The 25,786-nt window shown below is 38.4% G+C and overlaps 5 protein-coding genes across 15 annotated transcripts in view; 2 read left to right on the top strand and 3 right to left on the bottom strand.

The window, feature by feature from the left end:
- Positions 1–242, bottom strand: part of LOC109955035 (forkhead box protein N2-like) — a 6,732-nt gene extending 6,490 nt beyond the window's left edge. For all 3 annotated transcript variants that reach the window (XM_020590813.1, XM_020590822.1, XM_020590832.1), the window contains exon 1: positions 103–242. Coding sequence is in view for 1 of the 3 variants with exons in the window: in XM_020590832.1 (XP_020446488.1) it covers positions 103–122 (20 nt within the window). In the remaining 2 variants the exon portion in view is untranslated. The remainder of the gene's footprint in view (positions 1–102) is intronic.
- Positions 243–665: 423 nt separating this feature from the next.
- Positions 666–7,210, bottom strand: yif1a (Yip1 interacting factor homolog A (S. cerevisiae)). 5 transcript variants are annotated; one of them, XM_020590371.1, is made up of 9 exons: positions 7,111–7,210; positions 6,509–6,560; positions 4,942–5,186; positions 3,653–3,757; positions 2,709–2,787; positions 2,559–2,616; positions 2,314–2,469; positions 1,967–2,060; positions 666–1,361 (listed from the first exon to the last, which is right to left on the bottom strand). In XM_020590371.1, the coding sequence occupies exons 2-9, from the start codon at positions 6,537–6,539 to the stop codon at positions 1,203–1,205; spliced, it is 927 nt and encodes a 308-aa protein (XP_020446027.1). In that variant the 5' UTR covers positions 6,540–6,560; positions 7,111–7,210; the 3' UTR covers positions 666–1,202. The 5 variants fall into 5 exon arrangements, with proteins under 5 accessions (XP_020446027.1, XP_020445990.1, XP_020445999.1 ...); XM_020590334.1 differs by lacking the exon at positions 7,111–7,210 and adding an exon at positions 6,890–7,104; XM_020590343.1 differs by lacking the exon at positions 7,111–7,210 and adding an exon at positions 6,967–7,104.
- fibpa (fibroblast growth factor (acidic) intracellular binding protein a) lies at positions 6,366–25,786 on the top strand. Of its 4 annotated transcripts, none has more exons than XM_020590289.1 (11): positions 6,366–6,448; positions 20,639–20,727; positions 21,445–21,643; positions 22,929–23,055; positions 23,416–23,516; positions 23,762–23,895; positions 24,367–24,475; positions 24,582–24,645; positions 24,806–24,892; positions 25,039–25,136; positions 25,638–25,786. In XM_020590289.1, the coding sequence occupies exons 2-11, from the start codon at positions 20,643–20,645 to the stop codon at positions 25,705–25,707; spliced, it is 1,074 nt and encodes a 357-aa protein (XP_020445945.1). In that variant the 5' UTR covers positions 6,366–6,448; positions 20,639–20,642; the 3' UTR covers positions 25,708–25,786. The 4 variants fall into 4 exon arrangements, with proteins under 4 accessions (XP_020445945.1, XP_020445949.1, XP_020445936.1 ...); XM_020590293.1 differs by lacking the exon at positions 6,366–6,448 and adding an exon at positions 19,414–19,432; XM_020590280.1 differs by lacking the exon at positions 6,366–6,448 and adding an exon at positions 20,140–20,407.
- On the top strand, positions 6,406–15,309 carry fosl1a (FOS like 1, AP-1 transcription factor subunit a). 2 transcript variants are annotated; one of them, XM_020590313.1, is made up of 6 exons: positions 6,406–6,448; positions 9,177–9,271; positions 11,160–11,269; positions 11,567–11,824; positions 12,919–13,026; positions 13,147–15,309. In XM_020590313.1, exons 3-6 carry the CDS (start codon positions 11,165–11,167, stop codon positions 13,702–13,704), a joined length of 1,029 nt encoding a protein of 342 aa, XP_020445969.1. In that variant the 5' UTR covers positions 6,406–6,448; positions 9,177–9,271; positions 11,160–11,164; the 3' UTR covers positions 13,705–15,309. The 2 variants fall into 2 exon arrangements, with proteins under 2 accessions (XP_020445969.1, XP_020445960.1); XM_020590304.1 differs by lacking the exons at positions 6,406–6,448; positions 9,177–9,271 and having other exon boundaries at positions 10,525–11,269.
- On the bottom strand, positions 15,407–17,957 carry ccdc85b (coiled-coil domain containing 85B). Its single transcript, XM_020590386.1, has one exon. The coding sequence runs from the start codon at positions 17,253–17,255 to the stop codon at positions 16,653–16,655; it is 603 nt and encodes a 200-aa protein (XP_020446042.1). The 5' UTR covers positions 17,256–17,957; the 3' UTR covers positions 15,407–16,652.

Below are 25,786 nucleotides of genomic sequence, written 5' to 3'. Positions count from 1 at the left end.
ACATTTTCATTTAGTCAGGAAAGCCGCCTTTGCCCCTCACAGGTATCTCCCTCGGTGACATTTGCAACTGCTGCAAACGCGTATTAGTGACTCCTTACTCACCAAATTAAGAAAACGATCATTCGGACTTATTTCAGGCTCCTTAAATGTCCAAAACACGTCTGGGAAAAGCTAGCAGTGAACCTGGTGGAGATTGGTGCTGAAAACCAGAGTCGGACACCTCTCCCGTGCTCTGTTGCCGTCCGCTGTTTCCATGGAGACGAAAAGGACGCTCTGCGGTGCGCGCACTCCCCGGCGCGCTCTCGCACCAAGTGTACGTCCCACACCAGTTTGAGGACCAAAAAGTGGAACGCTTAATAAGTAGCTATATCAATATTTTTTCATTTCCTGAGACGTAGTCCACTAAGACTAAGAGATAGCCCATTATGGTCTTACCACAACTTAACAAATTGAAACAACACAGTATGATCATGGGCTGATTATGAGATATGGGAACATACAAGACCTCCACCCCTTCTACAATGGGCCCCCAAACTGAAAGAAACAAGAATAACTACAAACAACGCAGCGGTGGTCATTTTGTCTCAGTAAAATCAATAAGGAAATAACTCAATAAATATTGTCTAGAAATGTAGATGAACAAAAACATTTCAGAAACTGTCAAGTTTGGTAATACTCAAAGCTAAACATATTTATTTTTTCTACAAAAATCCAAACATTATCATGCTTTGTCAAATATAGATAAATAAAATCAGAGATTCACAAGAGAGGGGGAGATAACGCACCAACACTGACCTTAGCAGAAAAATGGTACTTGAACCGTGTGTTTCTGGCTGTGACTTGTAAATACTGTAAAGCTTGTCCAGTAACACTTGAAATGGAACCAAGTTTGATTAAACTAATCTCTCAATGAAAACCCTTGTATTCAAAGTTAGGTGATCAAAAATAAGCATTTGTCAGGGTTACTGTGGACTCACAGTGGAAAGCAACAGTCTTTATACATTTTCTGTGGCACACTTTGTGGTTAGATCAATGAAAGTGTTTGATTATGAATATGTCCATCTGCCAAGCTGAGCACACACTGCAGCTCAGCACTGCCTACAGGTTTTGTGTTTACTGACAAAAAAAAAAAGTATATAAGGGCAGGTGTACAAGCACATTGTTTTTAGGTCCAATAACACTTGAACATCGGGTTATTAAAGTCACCTGACCAAGTGAGAGGTTAACCAATATATAATGATTGGCTGAAAGACTGCAGTGGCCACAGTGATATAAAGGCGCAAATGAGGTTTGGCACTTGATCCTGTTCCCATGGTGTCTGACGAGATAGAGGGAAGAATCTTCATTTTCAGCGATCGAACCTGTGGAGATAGAAACATCTTTAAACCTGCAATCCAGGATGAAGTAAATATTCTCTAAGTTAGTAAGTTAAGACTGAAATCAAACCCATGTAAATTTCACTAGGGTAAATGTAGATGACGCATACAATGAAGCTTCATCTGTGCAGTGGAATAAAAACAAGTTTAATAGTTACTATTCTGCAATTTGTTTGTAATATTTGTGTAATAATGAAGCAAATGATAATGCTGAATGCTGATATATTTAGTTCTTGCCCTGAATATCAGTCTAATTTTCACATGATGTTTCATCATAGGACAAAGCACAAACCTATTGATTTTGTGTGTGCAATACAGAAACACATTCACTTATTATGGTAGAGTTAAATAGGTATGACACTTTACCACTTTACCAGTATGTAGAATATATTCAAACAGAAGACATCATACATGCACGCACATCAGTAAAATTGCTAAAGGTCCAGATTATAGTAGTGTAATAATCACATTTTCTGAGCAGAAATTAGTCAAGTGAACTGGTTTGTGTTTAAGAAAACATATTCTCTACTATAAATACATCAGATTTATAAATGTAGTGGGTGATGTCTATTAGGACTTAAAATACTTACAATGAAGAACATAAGCGCACAAGAAGACCAGACAAGTGCCACAAAATAACCATCACTGCCAAACAGTAAGCCACACAAGACTGTAAAGATCATCCTAGAGGAACAACAAAAACATACACATTCAAACAGTTAATATGGACCAAACTACATTTTAAAATGTATTTAAATACATTAGCTAATATATTTAAACTATTTCACAGGATAATCAGCTTGTCTAAATCTTTTATTTAGCAGTTAATAATTGTAATATGCTCTAATATGCTCTAACAAATCATCACAATCTCATTTGCTTTTCAGTAATGAATCATTGATCAATTTTAAAATATCTGCATCCAAGGTGTATTTACCCAACATATTTGTATCCACTGTAGGCGATGAGATCAAAGGTTGAGAGATCACTGTGCACTGTCAGCAGGTACAAACTCAACAGCATCACCAAGACCTCGATGATGATCCACACGAGGGCAGTGCTGGCACACAGTCCAAGAACCTCTGGACTGAACCTTTACACAAAGACAAAACAGAATCCTTATTTAAACAAGTATATTTACTGTGAGTCACAAAATACATTAGATGAGGAAGAATAACTCACCTTTTCTGAATGCCAAGGGCCATTCCAGCAAGTAAAATGTAGGTAATGAAAGCCATTGCTAAATCACAAAAAGTACACTTAATACATCTTACAGGCATCCCAAAGCACACTGCCAGTGACACTGTAATTCTGTATTAACTGAAAACGTACTTGGTATGTAAAGATCAGGTGCATTCACATCTTGTCTTGGAGTCAGTGGAGTGTCTCGATGGTAACGAACTTCCCAGTCCTACCAAGAACACACAGATGTAGAGGAGTATGAATGACCCCACAGAGTAGCTTTCCAATCTCTTATAGTGCAATAGCATTATGAAAAAAAGAACATTAGTTCCACATTTACCAGCTGCAACATTCAAGTGATGAACACAATAATCCTCTGAAATGGGCCATTCTATAACAAGTTATGAGTATTTTTATTTATGCTTCATTAAGTATATTTTGATGCTAATACTTTTGAACCTTTACTTAAGTAAATATTTGAATGCAGAACTTTTACTTGTAAAAGTACGTCTACACTGTCATAGTACTACTTGTACTTAGGCAGAGGTTCTGAGTACCTTTTCCACCACTGGTGCTCATGACAATGAAGGAACACGTCATGCAGTGCAATGGTGTGGCTCACTGATGCGTTTTTAATAGACTGTGAAAACAAATAAGCTACATCAGGCTTTAGCTACACAGACAATACTCGTTTTGATCTTGCCATAGGATTTGTATCAATAGGCTTGTGCTTTAAGTAAATACTGTGTAGTATAGTATTGAGGATTGAACAATACATACTAGATGACCCTGGTCTTGTATGGAGAGTTTGCACTGTGTAGTTTGTACAACAGCCGGGCACAGAATGTCTGGATAAGTTAAAATGTGTGGGACTTCAGGGCGCTCAATGTACTTTTATATCTGCACTGGGAGTCACGGCATTATGATGTTCATAAATAAATCTGGAGTAGTGACTGATTATCTTGTTTATGTGGCTTCAGTATTATAAGTGGTTGAAAATATGATACCACAGAATATTATCTTTAACTATTGTTTTGTGACATCCCGTACGTTGATGTAGGATGAAGTCTAACAGCATGAATGACTCTGTTTACCTGATGTGTATAAGGGAACATGAGGATTATAAGTTTCTTCAGCACGTATCTGCTGTCAACGGCAAAGAAGTACTTCAGCTTGTTCATGGACATGAATCTGCTGATCTGAAAGGCAAAAGGGTGCAAATATTAACAGATGAGCAGTGACAGTCTGCCAAAGTTAATAAATGCAGTTGAGTCACAGTAATAAAAGGTTGTGCCTGCCCTCAGGATTGTGTATCATTTTCTCTTGACACCCAGTCTATGTACTTTGAACCACCTGTGTGTCAAAGTTGCAAAGCCAGTAGTACAACACTGGTTCAATTTATATGCACAGTTGTACATACATATATATATATATTGTAATTGTTCTTCCTTTTTTCCTGGGTGAAGAAAATTATGAACATATGAAAGTGAGAGTCACTTTTTGGGATGAATTAAAATGAATTGACACAAAGATAATCACTTCAACAGAGGAAACATCTCCTTTTTTCACAGTTGTAAAACAAATTGTTATTGTATTTGAGATTAGCCTATATCCCTGTTTTTAGAGATATCACTTACTTTACCAGTCAAAAGTTTTAGATCACCCCAGTTTTTCATTATGTTCACTCTGAGTCAATATCCAAACACATTTGTGGGGTTCTTTCTATACCTGAAACCAATTATTGTTTGGACAGACAGCCATAAATGCATTGCGCTTGTAGGTTGCTTTGCTTTCGCTCTTCATCTGGAAAGTCCGACACTGTGCTGCCAGTCCATCCTTTGAAGCCTACTTGCTCTTTTCTTCTACACAGCCTGGAGATGTTGAAAATTTTTTTGAGTCATTATCCTGTTATGATAGGATGAAACCGTGACAAGCTCTGACTTCTTTTATTAATGGCCTTCTTCCAAATAGTGCTTCAGAGGGAGTAGTAATACTATCTTTTCCAACACTGGCTTTGTACAGACAGAATCTATTGTTGTAAGTCATCAGCAAAGGTTGGGACACCTGTAGGAATTGTCGTTATCAGCTTTCAAGACTTCATTTACTTCCACTACTGAAGAAAAGAGGAAGTTAACCTGTTACTTGATATCTGAAAAGAGGCTATTTTATATGAAATTTACACTGATTCTTAGTTTGTGGTGACATCTTCCTGTTTCTTTTGTATGGTACATATTGCACCATCCATCCATTTTCCAAACCGCTTAGTCCCAAACGGGGTCATGGGGGGCTGGAGCCAATCCCAGCCAGCTGTAGGCGAGAGGCAGGGTACATATTGTACCATATATCATAACTGAAGCAACCTGCATATCCTGATTTTTCTCACCTCTTTGTTTACCATATCTTTCCCGTGGTTGGCTAAAGAAGAGCCATACATCATTGCAGCATTGGCCACAGGGTCAGTAAACAGGTTGTTCACCCCAGCACCTCCCTGCATGTTATTCGAGGGTTCCCCCATATCGTACGCTTGAGTGTAGAATCCCTGACTGGGCATTGCTGATGCAGCAGAGCTGGTGTCTTCAAAGAGAACAGAATCTGCTGTGGGGGGAGCTGCACGAGCTCTTGGTTTAGCTGTGGAAAACAAGGACACAATAGAAAAGATGGAGGCCATTTAAATTTATATCAAATCATAAAAAATGACTTTGGTGATATGTCACTTATTCAGTGAGTTACTAGCTTTTTATATACGTAACCAATATGTTTATCCTTCATTTAAGACATTTCAAACATATCATCTTTCCTTACGCAAAATAGCAACAATGCTCCATAATTAAGGACCTTTAATCAATGCTGTATTGCATAGTTTTTGTAAGAAGGTTTTTTTTTAGTTGACTACAATTACTCTAAAAATCAGACCACTTTCATTGTTAGAACTACAAGGCTATGAACGATCGGCAAAGCCCTCCAAAGTTTACACACAGTTCCTAGCTTATTAGATACCCTTAGCTAAAGCTATTGCAGTATAGCCAAAAAAAAAACTGCAGTTCAGCAATAAATCCAATATTTTAATTTTGTTTTTGTTCAATATTTGTCTTAATTCAAACTTATGGACATTTTGTACTGTGCAATTGTTTTAAGCTCTTTAGTTGTTTAGCTTCTTATCCATTAGACAATACTATCAGGGACACACCTGATTGATCCCAAATTTATTTTCCAACATGATAAGAACCCCAGACATGCAGCCAGAGTCCAGAGTGGGCACAGAATGCATTTAAACAATGTTTACTGTCTGTTTATGCTGCTTATTCTGCATTGTTTTCTGCTGCCAATGTTGCTGTTAATACTGCTTCTTTGTTATATTACTCAGCCTTATGCTGGTTTACTGTTCGCACATTGAAAGCTGATGTACCAGAGTCAAATTCCTCGTGTGTCTGTCACCCCTGGCCAATAAAGCCAATTCTGATTCTGAAACAGCTTAAATCCACAAAAAATTGTGGCAAATTCTACTGCTGCTCAGAGCAAAGAGCCAGGTATCTTGAAAATCAGTGTGTAAGTGTAAAACTGGTGCTGATAAAATAAAAGGTGATCTCAGTAAATGCGGATTTGAATTAGGTTGTATTTCTGTATGTTGTATTAACTGATAAATCAAACTATTGATGACATTTTTAAAGCATCACTGTACTTTCAGTGCTCAAATTGTTGCCAGAATACTATATTTCAGTAGCAGTAGATATTATAACCCACACGATTGTCAGATTTATGGAAGTACTGGCATATTAGACTGCATTATAGTTGGGTGTACCCAAAGAACTGGCACCTTAGGACTGTGTTTCATTATCACAGCACAGTACCAGCTGTGTTAAATGAGCTCTGTGTGCCCGAGAAAATAGCAAGTACGTACAATGAATGGATATTTTGCAAGCATTTTCAAAACTGGTTCATTTTCCACTTACTTGCTCTGTACCCATGGTGTGGTAAGTCCATTGTAACTTTCACTGGCGTTAGCTTAAAACAAAAACAGTGACACGTTATCAATATTTCAGCTTTGTTAATCTTCCTGAGCTACGTTAGCTAAATAAAGCTCTGTTATGTCACAGTTACATTGACAGCCGTAAATAACTTCATATCAATAAGAAGCTAGCTTGCAACCCTCTTATACTAATACTTGCTAGCTAAGAAATTAAGGTAACATACGTATAAACGTATTTAAGGGTAAACACTGCTGAGCCTAGTTAACGCTAGCTACCTAGCCAGACGAGCTAAGTTAATACAGTCATATATTCAGCTGATACTCGGCGGAATAACGCAGCCGATATAAATACTTTCGTCAATACCGTCTTAAACGTCCACACAACTTGTGTGAAGAATAACTATGTTATTATGAAGAAAATAGACCGACACGAGCACTTGCCTACACAGATAACGATGGTAGCTAGCTACGTGGCTATCCGTGCTCGGGCTGATCCCACCCATGCTCTGTGGTTGGTTGACTTCAGTGTGCCTGCGTGGCAGAACACAAGTACAACACAGAGCTTACTGTTGTACCAATACACACATCTAGAAGTATTTCTCATTTCCTTGTGTTGTTTTCCTTCCTGTTTTCTGTCCATGCTTGGCTGTTTGTGAGGACAGCAACATTAACTGCTACAGACATCTGAGCAGAATATAATACTGACACAACTGTAGACAAATCTGATTGGCGTTTCCTTCATTATAGCGGAAATATTTAAGCAAAATGTGATATGCTGGTATATTCTACAATATTCTGGAACGCTGTGAGACAAATTGCTGGATGATTAAATATATTGCTCACTTTATATTTTTTTTTTCTCTGAATACTTCCCACTTAACAGAATGTTTTACAGTTAAATAACTGTTGGTTGTAGCCTTACAGTTCTTTTTTTATACTCGCTACAGGTGTCATTTTTTTTACTCATAAAGGCACAAATTAGAAATTTGCCTTAGAAGGCTTTACAATCTGAACAACATATTACACCCTCTATCTGTAGATATACAAAATAATAAGTCAAACATGGGAGATTAACCCAATTTATTTACTCTAGAACTCAAGTCCAATTTTGAGGTAGTTGTACTTTACTTGAGTAGGATATTTTCATTTTGAGCAACTTTATAAGCCCTATTTTTACTTTACTACATTTTAGAGCACTGCTACACTTTTTACTCTGCTGTGTGTGCCCCTTAAGATTGAAGTTAATACATACTCTGAAAATTAAGGGTTTTTTTTTTCAATATAAATCTATTTGACTTCATTAAATAATAAACTACTATAGGGGTGTCCATATAATACAGTAAAATTTAGTTCCACTGCAATGCTGGTACAGTACTTTGATATTTGCTATTTAATAACATTGGATTACTAATACCTCAACAGTTTTACATGGGCTACAGGGTCCCATTTGTGTAAGCACAATGAATATAAACATTAATTTGTCCCTCTATGAGGATAAACAAAAGGATAGGGAAAAACTTGGATAACTGTTTTTTCCCCACTCACTGGCTTTTAGTTTTTACTTCTAATACATCTATACTACTCTACTTGATTTCTTTTCATCCCCTAGAGGGTCTACTGAGATTTAAAACAGACCCAATGAGTTGCTCCCAAGACCTTTCCAAACTGCTCCTAATTTAATTGTAGAATTGGTTAATTGGCCAAAGTATGACATACAGTACATCCAGTTTGTCAACATTACCTTAACTGTACATGTCCAGGACAATCAGTACTGTCTTGGTCCAGACATGTTTAAAACTGCACTGATTTGAAAAGCCATGAAATGCTACATCCATTTAACCAAGTATATAAAAGTGCATGTGGCACAAGGACATTGTTAACTATGTGTGCGTGGGATGAGTGGGTGGATGGGTGGGTAGATGTGGATGAGTTATATGAGTACATGTGGAGGTTTTTAGGGTGAGTAAGTTGTAATGGAATCTAAACTTCCTTATTCACCACAGAAAATGGCAACTTTTGGAGGCAAAAAATTGGAGTGAAACAGAAGACAAGAAGACTCAATCTCAATGTAAAATTAATATCAACATAAAAAGATGTTTATTTTAATTGGAATGCATGTTGAACAGGATTTTCCTGGTGAAATAAAACATAAAAGAAACAGTCAAGGTGTAATGGGAAAGGAAAATGATAGCCAGCATGTTGTGACATGTCCCAGTTGCCAATTGTGTCATCATTACATTCCTGGAGCTTTAGTCATACGACACTCACCTTTATACCATATCGCTTTCATATAATACCATCAATCACAGTAAGAAATAAAAACATCCCTCATTTTTATGGAGTGTGATATTGGTTAAATTAGTGAGAATCAGCAGTGAGCAGCAGGTGCCTTGTAAAATGTCATGCTACTGGCAGTTTTATTTTTTATTTACTGTCTCTGCTCTCATTCTCATCATAACATAAGCTATGATGAAACTGAAACCCACAGTTCAATGGCTCACTTAGACAAGGGTCATTTATTATTATTATTATTAGTATTTATCATCATTGTCAATTTCTTAGGCAAGGGAGACATTGTGAATAGAGTAGAAACTGTTTTTGCAATTAACTTAGAGACTTTTTGACAAAAAGCTGACAATCCTTATTCCCAGGAGGAAAAGTAGCAGTAACCGGAGACACTGAATCAACTGTCAGCAGCTAGGAGAATTCAGCCTTTGCCGGGAACTCTGTCCTCAGAGACTGCAAGGTCAGCAGCTGTTGTGATAGACTAAGCTTACCGACTCTACAGCATGCATTTTTTTTTATCTTTACTAGGTACTATATTGTGCTTGCATGTAAAAAACAGTCATCGAAATGGATGTTGAAATAATTGAGCAGCTTTGTGGCAATTAACTGACTCATCTCTACAGGCATGCACGCACAGTGATGTGGTTTGTAAAGTGAGAGTGGCTGCCAAAAGCCTTGACACAATTAAGTGCATGCACCCAGCTTTGCCCACACTTTTTAAATCAATTTCATAACCATTCCTGTAGTAATCTTATATACATAACCTTGAAATGAATCCATATTTACAATATTTTAAGAGTGTTTGAGTAGCATTTCTGTCTTCAGGCTGTTTTTCCCATTATAAGAGTATTAACTGACAGCTAGCTTATATAATGAAACAAAGTGTGAAATATACTTATGTAAAAGTAAATTTCACATTAACGTGAGGTATTAGAGGACCACAGTAATAACTTATTGCAGTTAAAATTATCTATTGGTGAATACATGTTTTCATCAATTCAACATAAGTTCTGAAATGACTCTGAAAAGTTAACATTTTAAAGCAATTTAGCTTAAAATTAATGACACATTAATGATAAAAGTTTAGTCACTGTGTGAATTTAAAGCCAGTAATTTCACTTTGATAAATGGCTTTAATAAGTGGGATGCTTTTAACTTCCATTAAATAGTGTTGATTATTAAATTGTTACAAACTCAGCATAAACATTGGAAATGGGAAAAACTATGCATGCATTTGCAACAATAAAGAGAATAATAATTTGCCTCTATTTTGTATTTCATATATTTACATTTTACAGCAATACAGCTTGTCCACTCAGCTTTTTAATACTAGTTTAATGTTGGAAACTCATTACATTTACTCAAGTACTATGTGAAGTAATTTTGAGGTATTTGTACTTTTGTGATTTTCTACTTCATACTTTGACTATACTACATTTCATAGGCAAATATTACACCTTTAACTCCTCTACATTTATTTAATAACTTTCAATGGTACTTTTCAGAATGATATTAATACAACTAAATACAATATATACTATATATAATCATAGGACTGGGAAATTCACAAGCTGCCCAGCAGTATAGGCTTGATTACTTCAAATTATAAGTGAGTTAACATTAACTCCATCTTTTACTTAAGTAAATAGTCTGAGAAGGCCTACATCTTCCATCACTGTTTTAGGCTAGCTGGCTGAAAACTGTAATAATAACATCCAATAGTGTCATTTAAAAGTACAACAAAAATAAACAGCTCACTAGCCTACAATTTACATAGTCATACTTTACTTCCTAAAAGTATGCTTAGTCTAAACAAAATATTATGTAAGTGAGTACTTCCACTGGAGAGGAAAGGTGTCATAGTATTTCCACCACTGATTTAGAGAACAGAAAAACTAGTATCAGAGGCATGAGGTGGAGCCGCCTGAGGGATCCCGTGTATTGCTCTCAGGAGGAAACTCTCACCAAATATGGTTAATGACGTCATGGCACGTGATGAGTTCGTGAGCGATTCCAGACTGCACTACTTCCCGTAACTACAGGGGGGTGTGGCGAGCCTGTAGTCGCGCTTTAAGAGTTTACAGTTTCACAATCGTTCCCAGACTTTAGCTTCTACATGTGTGACAAAAAACCAGAGGATAAACTGAAGATCATTGCCGGCAGGTCTACCGCGACTTGAAAAAGGCGACACTATCTTTTTCTTCCTTATCCCCCCTTAACGACATACTAGTTTGGATTATACCCGTTTACCGCAATAAGGTGGGCTTACCCTCAGACCGAATCGACACACGAGACTCTTGAAAGATACTGCGTAAAGCCCCAACTGTGTAGAGTTTTCATTTGAATAGAAAGGATGTATCGAAACTTTGGGAGTCAAGAACGAGGCAACCCCCCGTACACAAGCAGCGGCTCTGGGTCCCTGGGAAGCACCAGCACCTCAACTACACAACCGGAGCAGGTAGGTGTACTCTAATTAAACCAGGCTACAGGTTATCCCCGACAGTCAGGTGTCAAATCAGTGTAACAGAAATTTAACTAAACTGTAAAAGTTGTGATTTTTAATCTATAATGTTATAAACCTGTTGGTACTATTAATGTCACATCATATGTATTTTGGATAGTTATAAAGGTTATTATATTGTATGTGCCTGTAATAAAAAGTTAAAATCAATGTAACTTAACATAATTATCATAATCAGTCATCTAAGCTTGACCACTAACTCTATTCCCGTTTTCTTTTGAATCTGTTTTATAGAAATTTACAATGGCAGGCAGTAGTCATTTTGTACCAAGCCTCAATGCCATCACAACCAACCAGGACCTCCAGTGGTTGGTTCAGCCCTCTCTCATGCATCCTCCAGGCCCTTCAAGATCACCAGTACCTCCTTACCCCACTGTCTCAGGGGTACGGCCTCTGGGTCAACCACCTTCCCAGTCCCATATGCTCAGACGAGGTGTCATAAGAGCGGCTGCTAACACTACAGCTTCGGTGAGGCACAGGAACGATGAACAGGTAAGAAAGCAGTCCTTAAATAAGAGTGTGAAACTTTATCCAGATTTATAGTTTCCCAAACACATCTTTTGAAGAAACATTGATGATTGTGGATTTGTTGTGTTTCTTGAAAAATGAGATTTGTCAGTGAGAGAAATGAAAAGAGCCCTCTTGGGATTCATACTTTCCCTGGAGGGGACCCACAGAGTGAGGTGCGGGCAGTGACTCAATCATTTCTGCGTAACTGGTGTGCAATATCCTGTAATACCCTCTGATACAACTATGTCATTTCCTTTAGTCTTGCAAATCAGATGAGTTGATTTAGAAATAGCAAGATTATTTTGAAAGACACTTAAAAAAAAAGGAACATTTTATCTCCAGAGTCAAATGCATACTGTTCATGTTCGTTTAGAGTTGATGTTGACACAGTATAATCACCTGTGACTCACTGTTTGCAAAGATCTTCTTTTTGTTAGCAGAGTAATGTTACATAAAAAACTAAATCATAGCTATTATATTGACTCAATTTCACACAACTTGAACCACAATAACCATCATCATTTTTATCACCTCCACTGGTTCCTCTTCTGCTTTCATCAGGCACGCATTTGTACGTATTCCTCGACACATTTTTGTTCTTCGAGTTGTAATTTCATGGTACAGGAAGTGGACTGTCATGTGACTCACAGGGGCAAGTCATTTCTGTGACTCACACCTGAGTCACGGCTGGGGTCTGACTGTGACTCATCTTCTCAAAAGAGCGGGAAATATCTGATCAACAGCAATTATTCAGTAGGGTGCTGGGTGAAGTCAGAGTTAGGGTGTTACAAAGGCACAAAAGCTCAGACATTTCAAAATCATTCAGTCGCCATGACTGTGATGACTCAGTGCACACACATGGTGGTAGTATTTCTCTTGTGTCATGTTACCTATAGACTCAACATGACTCCCTGTACATTTGATATCTTGTAATTACTTGTTTGCCCAAAGCAAGAAGGTTACACAAACCAGCTTAAAACATGAAATGGGACTTAGAGTTTGACTCTGTTGTTTTACTTTGTCAGGCCAACCTATTTAATGTATTTTAATCTTATTTACATCTCATTCTCTCAAAGTTATCCCAGGAAGAGTTGGAGAGACGCAGAATAAGAAGGGAGCGGAATAAATTGGCAGCAGCAAAATGTCGCAATCGCCGCCGGGAGCTGACAGACTCGCTGCAAAGTGTGAGTGAACTTTGTACAAAATGTCTTAATATTAATGCTTGAAGTACAAGGTATTAGTCTCAGTCGAGCATTAGACAAATTACATCTATGTCTGTTTTTCTCTGCTTTCCCCTGGTGTAGGAGACCGACCAGCTGGAGGATGAAAAGTCCCGTCTACAGAAGGAAATAGCTGAGTTACAAAAGCAGAAAGACAAGCTTGAGCTGGTTCTGGAAGCTCACCGTCCCATTTGTAAAATAGAGGACTCTGATTCAGATTCTGACCCAAACCCATCAATTTCCTCTTTGGGAGGCATCAAAATGGAGCCAGAGGACTGCAGCAGACCTGGACCCTCAACCAAACTGCCAAGAAAGATGGAGAAACCCAAACCAAAGATAACTATCCCCACCAGGCCTGCGACATCGACTCCCTCTACTGTTACCACCGAGTCAGAGTCACTTCACACCCCGGTTCTCACATCTACTCCGTCTTTCACACCTTTTACGTCTGGTATGGTTTTCACCTATCCCTCAACCTCTTTAGACAACAGCACCTCGGTCACATCTCATGCTGCATCACATCAGGGAAATGTCCAACAGTCTCAAGCTGCTCAGCCTTGTGGGATAGCTCATCGCCGCAGCAGCAGCAGTGGTGACCAGTCAGATCACTCCTTGCATTCTCCGACCATCCTCACGCTGTGATTGACCGCCCTGTCATCCTGGCAAAACACTAACATTCATTTTGGTGCAGTGATAATGTGTGTGACACAAAGGATGTGTGGGGAACATGACAGACCTGAAAGTGAAGGTTGTAATAACCATTTCAAAATGAGCTACCAGCTTCATTTCATCTGTTTAGAAAGTAGATCCTGTACTTTTGTAACATGCAAATTTGTGGCATTATCAGGATACGAATGTTACACTCTTTTTTGATAGAAATAGACAGACTTTATATTTCTAATTTTTGATTAAATCAGTGTGTTTGAGGTTTATTATGAAAGAGTTGCATGCAGAATATATTCTCTAAAGAACTGTACGATCTTTCTAGAAAAGGTGATCTATATATCTAATGACATATCAATTGTGATAAGTCAGCATATTGTTGCATTTAATGACTTATTACACTGTTACATCATTCTTTGTAACACCTTATGCACTCAATAAGGGAAACTAAGTACCTACAAATAAATGGGCTGTAATTTTGGATGACTCTATAAAGAGTATTGTCTATGCATGTTATTGACCACTAAGGCTGGGCCATAGGAGTTAATACAGATTAATCATATTTATTTTTGAGAGTGTAATATATTTTTGATATTTTCTTTTCTGACAAATTAACTTTTGGTGGGCAGTGCCTTACTTTTATCTTTTGTCAAAGCTACTTTACAGACAATAAAGAACAAATGTTCATAACTGTGTGGAAATTGTGATGATGTAATATTTGTAAAGCACAAAACTATGACAATAGAATGATGTGATTAGACTGAAATGTATCTCAAAAACAACACAATCAGATTCAGTTGAATGTGAATCATGTTAAAGTTTGCAAACAAAAAAACTGACATTTTGTCAAACACTGAGACACCAGAATAACCCAAATACAGTAGGAATAAAATGTGTAGATGATCAAATGATTAGCTTTGGTTCATGATTAATCATTTCATGCATTTATTCAAGCAAAATTGTTAAATGTGCTCTGGTAGCAGCTTCTCCAACGTGAAGATTATCTGTTTTTTAATGTTTTATATCAATATAAACTAAATATTTTTGGGGTTTGGACTGTTGGTTAGAAAAAAGTTGAAATTTGAGCACATAGCCTTTAACTCTGGGGAATTATAATGGACTTATTTTGAGAATTTACATATTAAATGATGAACTAAGCTGCAGTCCTTTTACTGACATTCAGGAAAAAGGTTTGCTGGCTGCAGTATACTCCAAACGCCTCCTATGTTTTTCCACTGTGAACACTATGTTCTCTGTTACTCTAGTTCTTCTAAATGAAATGAATCTTTTGCTAATACATACATGGCTCAGAAAGCATTGGCTCACTCTGCCAAAATGGGGTTAGAGAGAAAGCCAGAGATAGAAAGAGTTAGATTGAGAACTAGCTAGCATGAGGGAAAGAAAATAATCAGTATATATGTGGCTGTCAAAAGACATTGGTGCATCACCAAGTGGGTAAAAGCATTACTGCCCTCTTCAGCTGCAAATAGGTATCCAAAAATAAAACCGATGAAAATCCATAAAGTCAGTCTATATGACATGAAGGGGCCATCAGTCAAATGCAGTCTGTTCAGACATGAAGGTCAAACCTGCTACAGTGGTTCTGTGTAATGTAAATATAAATGATTGTTTCTGAAAAGTCAAACACACAAAGAAAAGTCAGAACAGCAGAAAGTGTCACTGCATTTAAAGCTCTTCATTTCACTACGAGCATAGCCCACCAATAAACAGCTAACAACAAAATAAATCTTTTCTAATCCATGTGTATTATCTATGGTTTAAACTGAAATTGGTTAGTAATGCTAGTTAATACAAATAAATCAATAAAGATGGGTCAAAGTTAAGACTATCCTTAATGTTACAGGGCAAATACAAAGTATGAGTTTCAGAAAAAAGAACTGACCATCACGAACTTAAACAAACTGTGATATGCATATTGAACATCATCAACAACAACGTCATAAAAAATGTCCTGTAAGTGAATTTAAACAGCCTGGCTACAATAGAAATGATCAGAATGTGTAGACCTTCCAGTTTGATACAAAGAGTTCCCAGTTGGATTAAAAAAGTGATAACTTATCCAGTTCAGCTCTGAGTGAAGTCTAAGGACATCTATCATTCATGTCTGATCTAAACCCTTAATGGGTGTACTGGCTCTGCAGGATCTAGCATGTGTTACATTATGCACAACAGCCCCACCCGCAGTACGTAAACCTGAAGGGGCCTTCACATCAGACTGCTTCACAGGCATGTACAAATTGTGACAATCCTCATGCACATATGGCACTCCAATCCTGCCCTGAGGAAGAGAGTGCATAAATATTACACATTATTGGGCATCTAGCAAAAGCAAATATCAAATAGTTCCATGTTTTTTTTAATTTTTTATCACAACTCATCTATTTCAGTGCTATTGAAATTCAGTGAACTAAATATGGCTCAAACTGGATTGAAATGAATCTTTAGATCTATGATTTAAAGATCCATGATAACGCTGTCCAGTGCAATAGGAAAAAGGCTTCTACCAGTGTAGGCTAGTCCAGTGCATGAGATAAATTTATATATGTGACCCACTTTTTGGTCCCATTTTTTTTTTCCAACAACAGACCACTGAAAATGAGAATTTCCCATAAGCAGAAGAGTCCTTAGAAAAACACTGTAAAATTTAGATAGAGTGTCAACTGGCAAACATCTTTTAAAGGTCTTTGTAATGTCTTGAAAATGTCTATAGTGGTAGAATCTTTTTCATTACAAAACCTAGTGGCACACAGATCTTTGCAGCATTCAGAATGCCCTAATGCTGTTGCTCCAGTTTAATTTGCACTGTCTGACAAAGCTGCTGTGCCTCCTGTTCTGTCAGTCACATCACCCCTGCAGCTTCCTTATGCAGGTCGCAGGAGCCCAAGCTGCTTGACATAAACTTGTCATCAGTCATCAGGTGAGCACACTAGGTGAAGCTGGTCGGGGCTTCCCACGCTGCCTGTGCTCGAGCTTCCGTCTCCCAAGTCCCGGGCCACCATGCAGGGCAGATTGAGCTCGGTGGATCCGCCGGGGCTGGAGTCACTCCTGCTGACACACTCCTCCTCGAGGACCAGGCACAGCTCTTTCAGGTCCAAATTCTCCTTCACCAGGCCGTCCTGCATGCGCTCCAGGTCGGCGAGCTTTTTCAAGTACCCGCCCAGGTCCTCCCGCATCACTTTTGCGGCGTGATGCCCGAACAGCTGCCATTCCCTGGCCAGCTTCTTCACTTTAAGCCGGTCGTCGTCTAGGAAGCAGCATAGGTCCCGCAGCTCCACGTTTTCCTCCTGTAGGCGCTGATTGATGACTTTCAATTCCCTGATTTCAAGGAGGTGTCCCTGCAGCTGTTTATTTACCTCTTTTATCAGCCGTCCTCGCTGGATGAGAGCTGATATTTTCTCTGACTCTTCTTTACGCAACCGGCTCACCAGCTCCTCTTTGGAGCAAGCCAGCAAATCCTCGTCAGACATCTTTGATAGTTCTCTATTTATTATCTCGCTTTCGCTACCCATGTTCTATTTAAAACCTTCACCTAGAGGGCACCTGAGAATTTATTAAAACGCTGAGATGTGGCCGGATGCTTCAATGCTCAACACAGTCACAGTCTTCACATCCTCGTCCTCTTCTTCATCTTGTGTCTGTCAGATGGCATGTATGCAGTCACTATGGCACTGGAGGCCCGATCAAGGCAGAAACATTTGATGTCTTTATTCAGATTACTTTGTCCAAGTCGTGTATGAAAATGAACCACAAACCTCCATTAATGTCAGTCTACCGTCCTCGCAACAGTAAGCTGTGCTCTCCAAAGGCCTCCAGGAATTCAACAGTCCTTTTATTACCTACTTTCGCAATATTTTGAAGCCAACAATCGCCCCGTGGGCTTTCCTATGTTGTATGTGCAAAGGCCCGATCGATCCACGGAGCCTTAATCCAGCAGCCTCGGATGCACACCCTGCAGATGTGATTTTTACGTGGCTGGTATCGTCTCATCAGGCTGCTCCGCTCTCCTGGGCTGAATGAACTCACTGCCCCAGTGGCTACAGAAGAATAGTTCGTACGCTGCAGCAGCTTTTGTGTCTTTACAAACGATTCATTATTACATTACAAAAATAATAAATAAATCACAATCCAGTATTGCCTATTATCCATTCAAAATCAGTGCACCATCCTTGAGATGGACTGTTACCACAACAATGTCCTCCTCCGACACTTTCACGGCTGTGACTCCCAATCAGCGACTTGCGTGTCAAGTTGAGACCGTGTTGAAAATCGCCGCCTGCAGCTTTCAAAATAAAGGCACTGGCTTGTAAGAATTTAATAAAAGATGTGAGGGAGATGTACTGCAAAGCTATATTTTAGGGAATGTTTAACTACAATGTAGTTTTTTTTACTCATCGCAGGTTTTACTTTTATTGTTGGTGTGTTACTCGTGTTTCAATGCAGTCATGCTTTTCAACAACATTGGTTTTAATTTGTGCGATTTTGAGGAAGTTTTACTTTTTATGATGGCACTTCAACATGTCGGTTGTCATCAGAAACATTTGCGGTTTCCTCTGAGGTTTCCAGTGGCTCGACGACATAGGCCTATACTTACAGCGTGGTTGTAGGCTAAATGGAAAAATACAGTCAACCAGGTCCGTGATCCCACTGTCATCTCAGCTGACAAACATCAAGACCATCTGCTCGTGCTCCATGTGTTGTGCGCCCTTATTTGGACCCAAAAGATTTTAACCCTTGTCATATTTAATACAATTTAATACAAAACAATATAAATAACTTACAAAGCTACTTAGTAGGAAAGGTTAAACCTCTTCCTCTTTGGGGTTATTCACTCGAATGAGCTCATCTTCAAAACCAAAGAGAGAACATGAACAGATTTTTATCCCCAAATTTACACTTGGCAAAACATGGGAGACATGCTTTTAGAGTTTGCTGGGGAAAAAAACTTAGAAACAGACATGTTGCTTTTAGAGTTCACTCCAGAGAAATGTGTCACTTACACTACAAGTTATGAGAGACTCCTGGTTGTACTTTTCAAAGAACAAGGTCGGAAAGAGTAACTGTGACTTTTTTTCCATGGGTTTATACTGAGGCATTCAGCCACATCCTTCCGCCCTCTGCCCCACCTCCATTGTTTCACTGATGTTCTGATTTTGAAAATACAGAAACACAAGAGGGGGGGGGGAGACAAGGAGAGGGATTTACAGGGATTTATTTAGATTAATCGCCAAAAGAAAAATGAAATGTGATGTTGATTGTCGTTTGATTTTTGAAGGCCATAGTTGACTTTGTTAGGTTTATGTAGATAAATAAACGGCTAAAGCAATAACAAGTAACCCTCCATTGAGACTATACGCATCTTAAATCACACATTTAAGATGGGTATTCACGCTTTTCCATAGAAATGGCAAATTACGGTATTATGTAACCGCACTCATTTTCAGATGTTACTCATCTTGATAGAGGTGATGTCTGCTTTATTGGCTTCACTGTAACCATGGAAACAACGAGCAAGCATTAATTACACACATAATGATGCGATGCAAGAACGGTTGGAGCATTCAGTGTTACAATGTAGCGAATAAGCAACAACAAAAGAAGGCAGACGGATTAGACTGTTAAATGGAGCGATCTCAGTGAGCAGCGGTACTGTCAAGAAACGGTAGCCATGAAACAAATAACATTTCCGGTATGAGTATTTCAGAATAAAGCGGAAACTCTAGAAATAAGCGAAGGGGCATTACATTCACAATTGGAAGAAAGTGCATCATTATCGCGTAATTATGATTTAATGTCTCACAATTTCGAGATCTGGATCTCGTAACTACATGGGATGAATGGGACTACAGGGCTCAGGCTCAGGGGCCATAGGGATCAGGGGGCCAATGGACCAGAGCCACACGAAGTGAATGACTAAATTTATTTCTGGAATGTCAATCAACAACAGATAGACGCAAAATGAGTAAATTTGATGCAACACAGCCGCAAAGAGATACAAAATGAGGATAAGGACATTCAAAACAACCTCATAAAAAACAAACAAATAAAACAAACAAAACAAAAGAGAGTTATTCAAATGATTGATGCATTAATTTGTGCATCACTTAAATGTTGCAGTTAGTAAAGATGGAGCTCATTTTAAGTACGCTACTTTATATAGCTTACTGATAGCTTGTGAATTTGTCACAGGGATCACTAAAATCATATCTTGACTTTTTACTAAAACATGATATTTCAGATATTGTAATTACATTTTGAATTTCTAATTGGAATCTGCAAAGTAATTATTGACTAAATCCGTCAAATAATTGTAGTGGTATAAAAAGTACAGTATTTGCCTCTGGACTGAACTAGCAGTAAAAAACAGCAAAAATAGTGGCTTTCCTGTGACGTAACAAAACCCGGAAGTTCGTGTTTCATGACTTCTGGTGTTGACACTGTGCACCGATAGTAATGCGCTGAAGCTATTATTCAGTAGCTATTCGTGCTATAAATATAAACGTTAGATTTGCTCTGATGACCTGAATATACCGTCATATTTATTTGGTTTTAATTTACCGTTTTGAGGTCTGCTTGTCAGTTTAGTCTCCGCTTGCGCTGCTTACTTTGCAGCTAGCATAGCAGGGATACCTAAGGACATTAGCTAATTAATAAGCAATGGAAAGTAAGTTTTAGCTAAGCTAATAGACGCTAACGATATTCTTTGTAGGTCAACTTTTATTGTAGCTCACTGACTAAAACGACTTGAGGCAACAGTCAAAATAAGGTATAATCTAACCCCTTCGGCTGTTTGGCACTTTTATGGCGTTGAACTGATCTGACACCTGATTGTTGATGGTTACTTAAACTCTTAATCATATTCTCACTATGTTGCCTTTGCTTTTTTTGTCTCCAGACAGATGGCAGTGGAGCTGGATGTGTTCGTGGGTAACACCACAATCATGGATGAGGAGGTTTATCAACTCTGGCTGGATGGATATTCAGGTATGGGTCACACCTTATATTTATTTAGGACATCATGATGAATTGGGGTGCGGTTACAGAATCCTTGCATATTTAAGGTATTTCTCCAAAGATGTGAAAAATCTGGGTTTTACTGGAGTTTGACTAATGCATACTTTAATACATTTGTTCCCAGTCCGCCACAGTTTAAACAAAACCATCTCAGAAGGCAACATCCGTGTTTAGTTGAGCTGGTAGCAAAAGGGGAATTTCTTTGAATAAACAAAGGGTTTTTAAGTGACACAAACCAAATGTTAGGAACCAGTGATTTACAGTAAAACACATGATGAGCTGCACAGATACTTCAGCATCTACCTCACTGAAACAGCACTTTTCTGAAAAGTGTTGAAATTAAAAGCTTTTTTTTCCATGTATACCTGCGTGCCTTTGGTTTGCCATAGTATAAAACAAAGCAGCTATGAAAAGAACAGAATTCATGATTGTTCTGCAAATATCTTCTAAAATGGTCTACACAAAACTGGTGACACTTGGAAGTGGTGATAGGTGATTGGATAGTAGTCCTCTTTCAAGCAGACGTCTTTAAGTAGTATCACAGGTGTCTCCATTGTGTGCACAACACTGAACATGGACAAAAGAAAGAAAATTTGTTTGAGGAGATGAGGAAGCAAATATTTTTCACAACTTCAGCCATGATTGGATCATGAAGTATGTGAGCTGTGGTTGTTTTTTTTTTTCCAGTGAATGATGCTGTGAAGGTGCGAATGGAGGGAGGAGTGCTGGAGGAGTTTGAAGCAAGTGCAGATGTTCTGCTAAGTGACACCATGGACCAGTACAGGACTTTTCAGATGTGTGAGCGTCTGCTTCACAGTCCAACCAAGCTAGCCAACCAGCTGCTGTTTCAGATCCCACCTCATCGACAAGCCATCCTCATAGAAAGGTGCAGTAATGATGCTCACATATATTCTGCTTCATTTATCTGATGTGTTTCTAGTCTGTGATCTAATCTGAAGGCATGACACACTTAAAAAAAAGTTTTCAGACCCTTTCAGGTTTTCCACATTTTGTGATGTTTCAAACTCATCTTAAAATGGATTCATTTTTTCTCATCAATCTACCTAGAATACTTGACAATGACAAAGGAAAAACAGGTTTTAGAGTGTTTTGTAAATGTACTAAAAATAAAAGACTACATAAGTATTCAGATCCTTCACTTAGTACTTGGTTAAAGCACCTTTGGCAGCAATGACAGCCTTATGGAGAATAAATCTGCAAGCTCGGCACACCTTTCTTTTGGAAATTTCTTCCATTCTTCTTGGCAGAATCATTTGTTGTCAGCCAGTTTGGATGGGTTGTTTCTCATGGTCTGAGTCCTTCAGGGGCCTTTTGTCAAACTCCTAGCAGGCTGTCATTTGTCTTTTAGTGAGGAATGACCTCCGTCTGGCCACTCTACCATAGAGGCCTGACTGGTGGAGTGCTCTGCAGATGGTTGTCCTTCTGTAAGGCTCTTTCATCTCCAGAAAGTAACTCTGGATCTCATTCATAGTGACCCTTGAGTTCCCTTGAGGCACTTTTAATGCTGCAGAAATGTTTCTGTATCCTTCCCCAGATCTGTCTTGACATAGTCGTGTCTCCCAGGTCTATAGACAATTCTCTCGACCTCATGGCTTTGTTTTCACTCTGACATACACCGTTAACGATGAGACTTTGCATATATAGACAGGTGTGTGCCTTTCCTAATTATGTCCAGTAAATTAAATTTGGCACAGTTGGACTCTCATCAAGTTGTAGAAGCATCTCAAGGATGATTGATAGGAGTGGGATACGCCAGAGCTATATTGCACATGTCATAACAAAGGGTCTGAATACTCATCTAAATAGGATATTTCACTTTTATTTATTTATTTTTTATTAACAAACTATTCCAAAAACCTGTTTACACTTTGTTATTGTTTAGTATTGTGTGTAGCTTGATGAGAAATTTTTTTAATCCATTGTAAGATGAGTCTGAAACATAAAATGTGGAAAATTTGAAATGGTCTGATTACCTTCTGAATTGACGGCATCTCTCAACATTCAGTCAAGGATTTATGATAATTTTTTTTTAATCTTTGGAATGTACATCTGACTTGAAATAGGTTGTTCTCCTCTGTTAAACCTGACACTATAGGTGAGAATATTTTCTTACAAGTTTCTTCTTTTGCCTGTGTGTTTTCCTTGTTTAGATATTATGCCTTTGATGATGCATTTGTCCGTGAGGTCCTGGGAAAAAAACTCTCCAAAGGAACCAAGAAAGACTTGGACGATATCAGTGCCAAGACAGGTGTGACACTGAAAAGCTGCCGACGGCAGGTAAAACACATTCTGAGCTCCACAAAGATGTTCATTTGTTTGTGTTGATAGCACACTGCAGTTCTGAAACATTCTCTTGTCATGGTTCTGGTCTGCCTTTCACCTTCATATAATAAATGTATATAGCCACTCATAGCTACATAAAAAGCTCACTTTATTGCTTTTTGTTTTTAGTGAAGAGCAGGTTCCAACAGCCGATTTTCAGATTTTTCTTTGTCTAGCATTTTTCTAATAATGGGTATGGTTTATTAGTTGTGTTGAGCAAGCTGAATGTCTGCAGAGCAAATACTCAGGCAGATTTTACACAAGCCATGCTGTTGTAATTTTAGAAATTCTCCTGCGTCATGTGTTTAATTTCAGTTTGACAACTTCAAACGTGTTTTCAAAGTTGTAGAAGAGCTGAAGGGACCCCTGGTGGAGAACATACGTCAGCATTTTCTTCTTTCTGACAAGCTTGCAAGGTAATCAGTGTGAAGAACAGAGTACAAGCTTTTTTGCTCTCTGGTTTATTTTTCAAGGCATCAGTATTGTTTCTAATCTAATTTTGTAGTTCTTATGCTGAATTACTACATGGTTTTCTAATGTTTGCTAATTCTGACAAATGCCAGGAAAGCCTGGTGTTTACGATATCCAAACTAGTAAAGTTCTTTTGTATTGTCTTGTTCTGTTTTGTTCTTTCCTGCCCTGCCTTCTCTGCCTCTTCCAGGGATTATGCCGCCATTGTTTTCTTTGCCAATAATCGCTTTGAGACGGGGAAAAGGAAACTACAATATCTAACTTTCCAAGATTTTGCTTTCTGTGCCGGGCAGCTTATCAATAACTGGACCGTTGGGGCCCTTGGTGAGCGATTTCTGTTGTTTCCTTTGGCAAGTTTACTGCCATAAGATGTTAGGATGTAATACCATTTTTTAACAGTTATGTAACACATTCATCAAACCGAATTGTTTTCATTTGTTTTAGAGTTGCAGTGAAATAACATTAGTTTTGGCAATAAAAATAAACATTTGAAACTGACAGGGTTTGTAAAGAGTTTCCTTTAAAGGCCTCACTTGAGAACAAGAGGTGTGCTGTCTATGTTGGCTATGTATTTTAAATAAGGAACATTTAGAGTAGTTCTAACAGTGAGACCCACTGACCACCAGAGGTCCTCCAGGTTTTACTGGTCTGCAAGGATTAAATCAAATTTTGGAAATTACCAATTAAAGTGAAAAAAGTAAATGGGGTTAGAATAATTGTAAGAAAAAGACTGATAATAAGGACAAACATGCTTTAAACTGATTTGACAGTGTCTGACTTGAGTTCTCTTTGTAGATAGCATGGTGGAAGACATGGATGTCGATCTTGATAAAGAATTTTTGCAAGATCTTAAGGAACTGAGGATTTTAATCACTGACAAAGATCTGCTGGATCAACACAAAAGGTAACAAACACAGAAAACCCCACAAATATTCACTGCTGACTGACTTTTCAATATAACTTAACCCACCTTGCCTTATTTCTAAGTGTCTGTTCTCTCCTGTGTTTAGCTTGGTCTGCACAGCTCTCAGAGGAAAGACAAAAGCTTTTAATGAGATGGAGGCTAATTTCAAGGTGAGAAACAGTTCAGCTGATCTGCTCCTATATATTCACTCAGTAACTGTTACAGTGAAAGGTGATGCTAATGAGAAGAGAATTTTTAGATGCAATTTTTGAGTAAGTACCATGTTGTCAAGTCAGCATGTCATGTGAATACAACTTTGTCTTTTTGTAGAACCTTTCCAGAGGTCTTGTTAACATCGCCGCGAAGTTAACCAACACAAAAGATGTCAGAGATTTCTTCATTGATCTTGTGGAGAAGGTTTGTACCTTTTTGAAAAAATGTAGTTTCTTTTTTCATAAGTGTTGTAAGCAAAGACAGGCTGTCCAGCCCAAATTTTCTGATGCCTGTGCCAGTCTGTCTCGGAGACGGTGTGATGTAACATCGCCCCCCACTTTCTCCCCTAGTTTATTGAGCCTTGCCGTTCAGACCGATGGACAGCTGCGGACATGAAACTCTACCTCACTCAATACAGCAACTCTGCACACACACTCGACACATTCAAGTGAGTTAATGTGCTCTTTATTCTGTAAAACTTATCAGGCAGAGCGTGGCACCAACCCTGGGAGAGTTATCAGTTCCCAAAGGGACAGCCAGAGCTAAAATTATAGTCGTTCTTTTGTAGAGAGCTGTGGGAACACTAACAAATAACCCAGTTAGGACATGTATGTTTGCACTCATTACAAACTGGCAGAGTATTTTACTATAAGCATTAAGTTGGTGATGTTAAAACCCTCTGTGATATTGATGCCCCTGTTCTACCAGTGGGTGTCACCATATCACCCCTGATTTCTTAAACTGTAGTTACCTTGTTTCTCATCCAAACATTCAGGAATGTAGTTAAGGGTTGAGACAGCCCTCCACCACTACATGCTTAACAAAATAGATTGCCTCATTTACTCTCTTGACCCAGATTTCACAATTGGTTTGTCATAAGTCTTACACTGGCTCCTTTGCTCCATTTACTTAATACTTTACTCTCTGTCTCTCTCTTTCTGTCTCTCAGACATCAGGTTGTGTGGGATAGATACATGGTCGTCATCAAAAGCTGCATCTTCAAAATGTATCATGACTGAAGCTTTTTCTTCATGGCTTGCCCCCTCTCTTTGGCCTGCTCTTTTGGTTTGGTTTCCCCCTACTGAAGCCGTTATCTTA

Source organism: Monopterus albus, unplaced genomic scaffold, assembly GCF_001952655.1.
Source record: "Monopterus albus unplaced genomic scaffold, M_albus_1.0 scaffold2.1, whole genome shotgun sequence".
Classification (NCBI taxonomy): domain Eukaryota; kingdom Metazoa; phylum Chordata; class Actinopteri; order Synbranchiformes; family Synbranchidae; genus Monopterus; species Monopterus albus.
Note: the sequence above shows the minus strand (reverse complement) of the source record. Positions and strands in the feature narration are given on the sequence as shown.

Coding starts and splice junctions, on each gene's coding strand:
- yif1a (XM_020590371.1), bottom strand. CDS start 6,539: ATGGACTTACCACACCATGGGTACAGAGCAA. Junction 2,061..2,313: donor AGTGGATACAAATATGTTGG/GTAAATACACCT, acceptor TTGTTCCTCTAG/GATGATCTTTACAGTCTTGT. Junction 1,362..1,966: donor GTGCGCTTATGTTCTTCATT/GTAAGTATTTTA, acceptor CTATCTCCACAG/GTTCGATCGCTGAAAATGAA.
- fibpa (XM_020590289.1), top strand. CDS start 20,643: ATGGCAGTGGAGCTGGATGTGTTCGTGGGTAACACCACAATCATGGAT. Junction 24,476..24,581: donor CTGCTGGATCAACACAAAAG/GTAACAAACACA, acceptor TCCTGTGTTTAG/CTTGGTCTGCACAGCTCTCA. Junction 24,646..24,805: donor AGATGGAGGCTAATTTCAAG/GTGAGAAACAGT, acceptor GTCTTTTTGTAG/AACCTTTCCAGAGGTCTTGT.
- ccdc85b (XM_020590386.1), bottom strand. CDS start 17,255: ATGGGTAGCGAAAGCGAGATAATAAATAGAGAACTATCAAAGATGTCT.
- fosl1a (XM_020590313.1), top strand. CDS start 11,165: ATGTATCGAAACTTTGGGAGTCAAGAACGAGGCAACCCCCCGTACACA. Junction 11,270..11,566: donor CAACTACACAACCGGAGCAG/GTAGGTGTACTC, acceptor TCTGTTTTATAG/AAATTTACAATGGCAGGCAG. Junction 13,027..13,146: donor TGACAGACTCGCTGCAAAGT/GTGAGTGAACTT, acceptor CCCCTGGTGTAG/GAGACCGACCAGCTGGAGGA.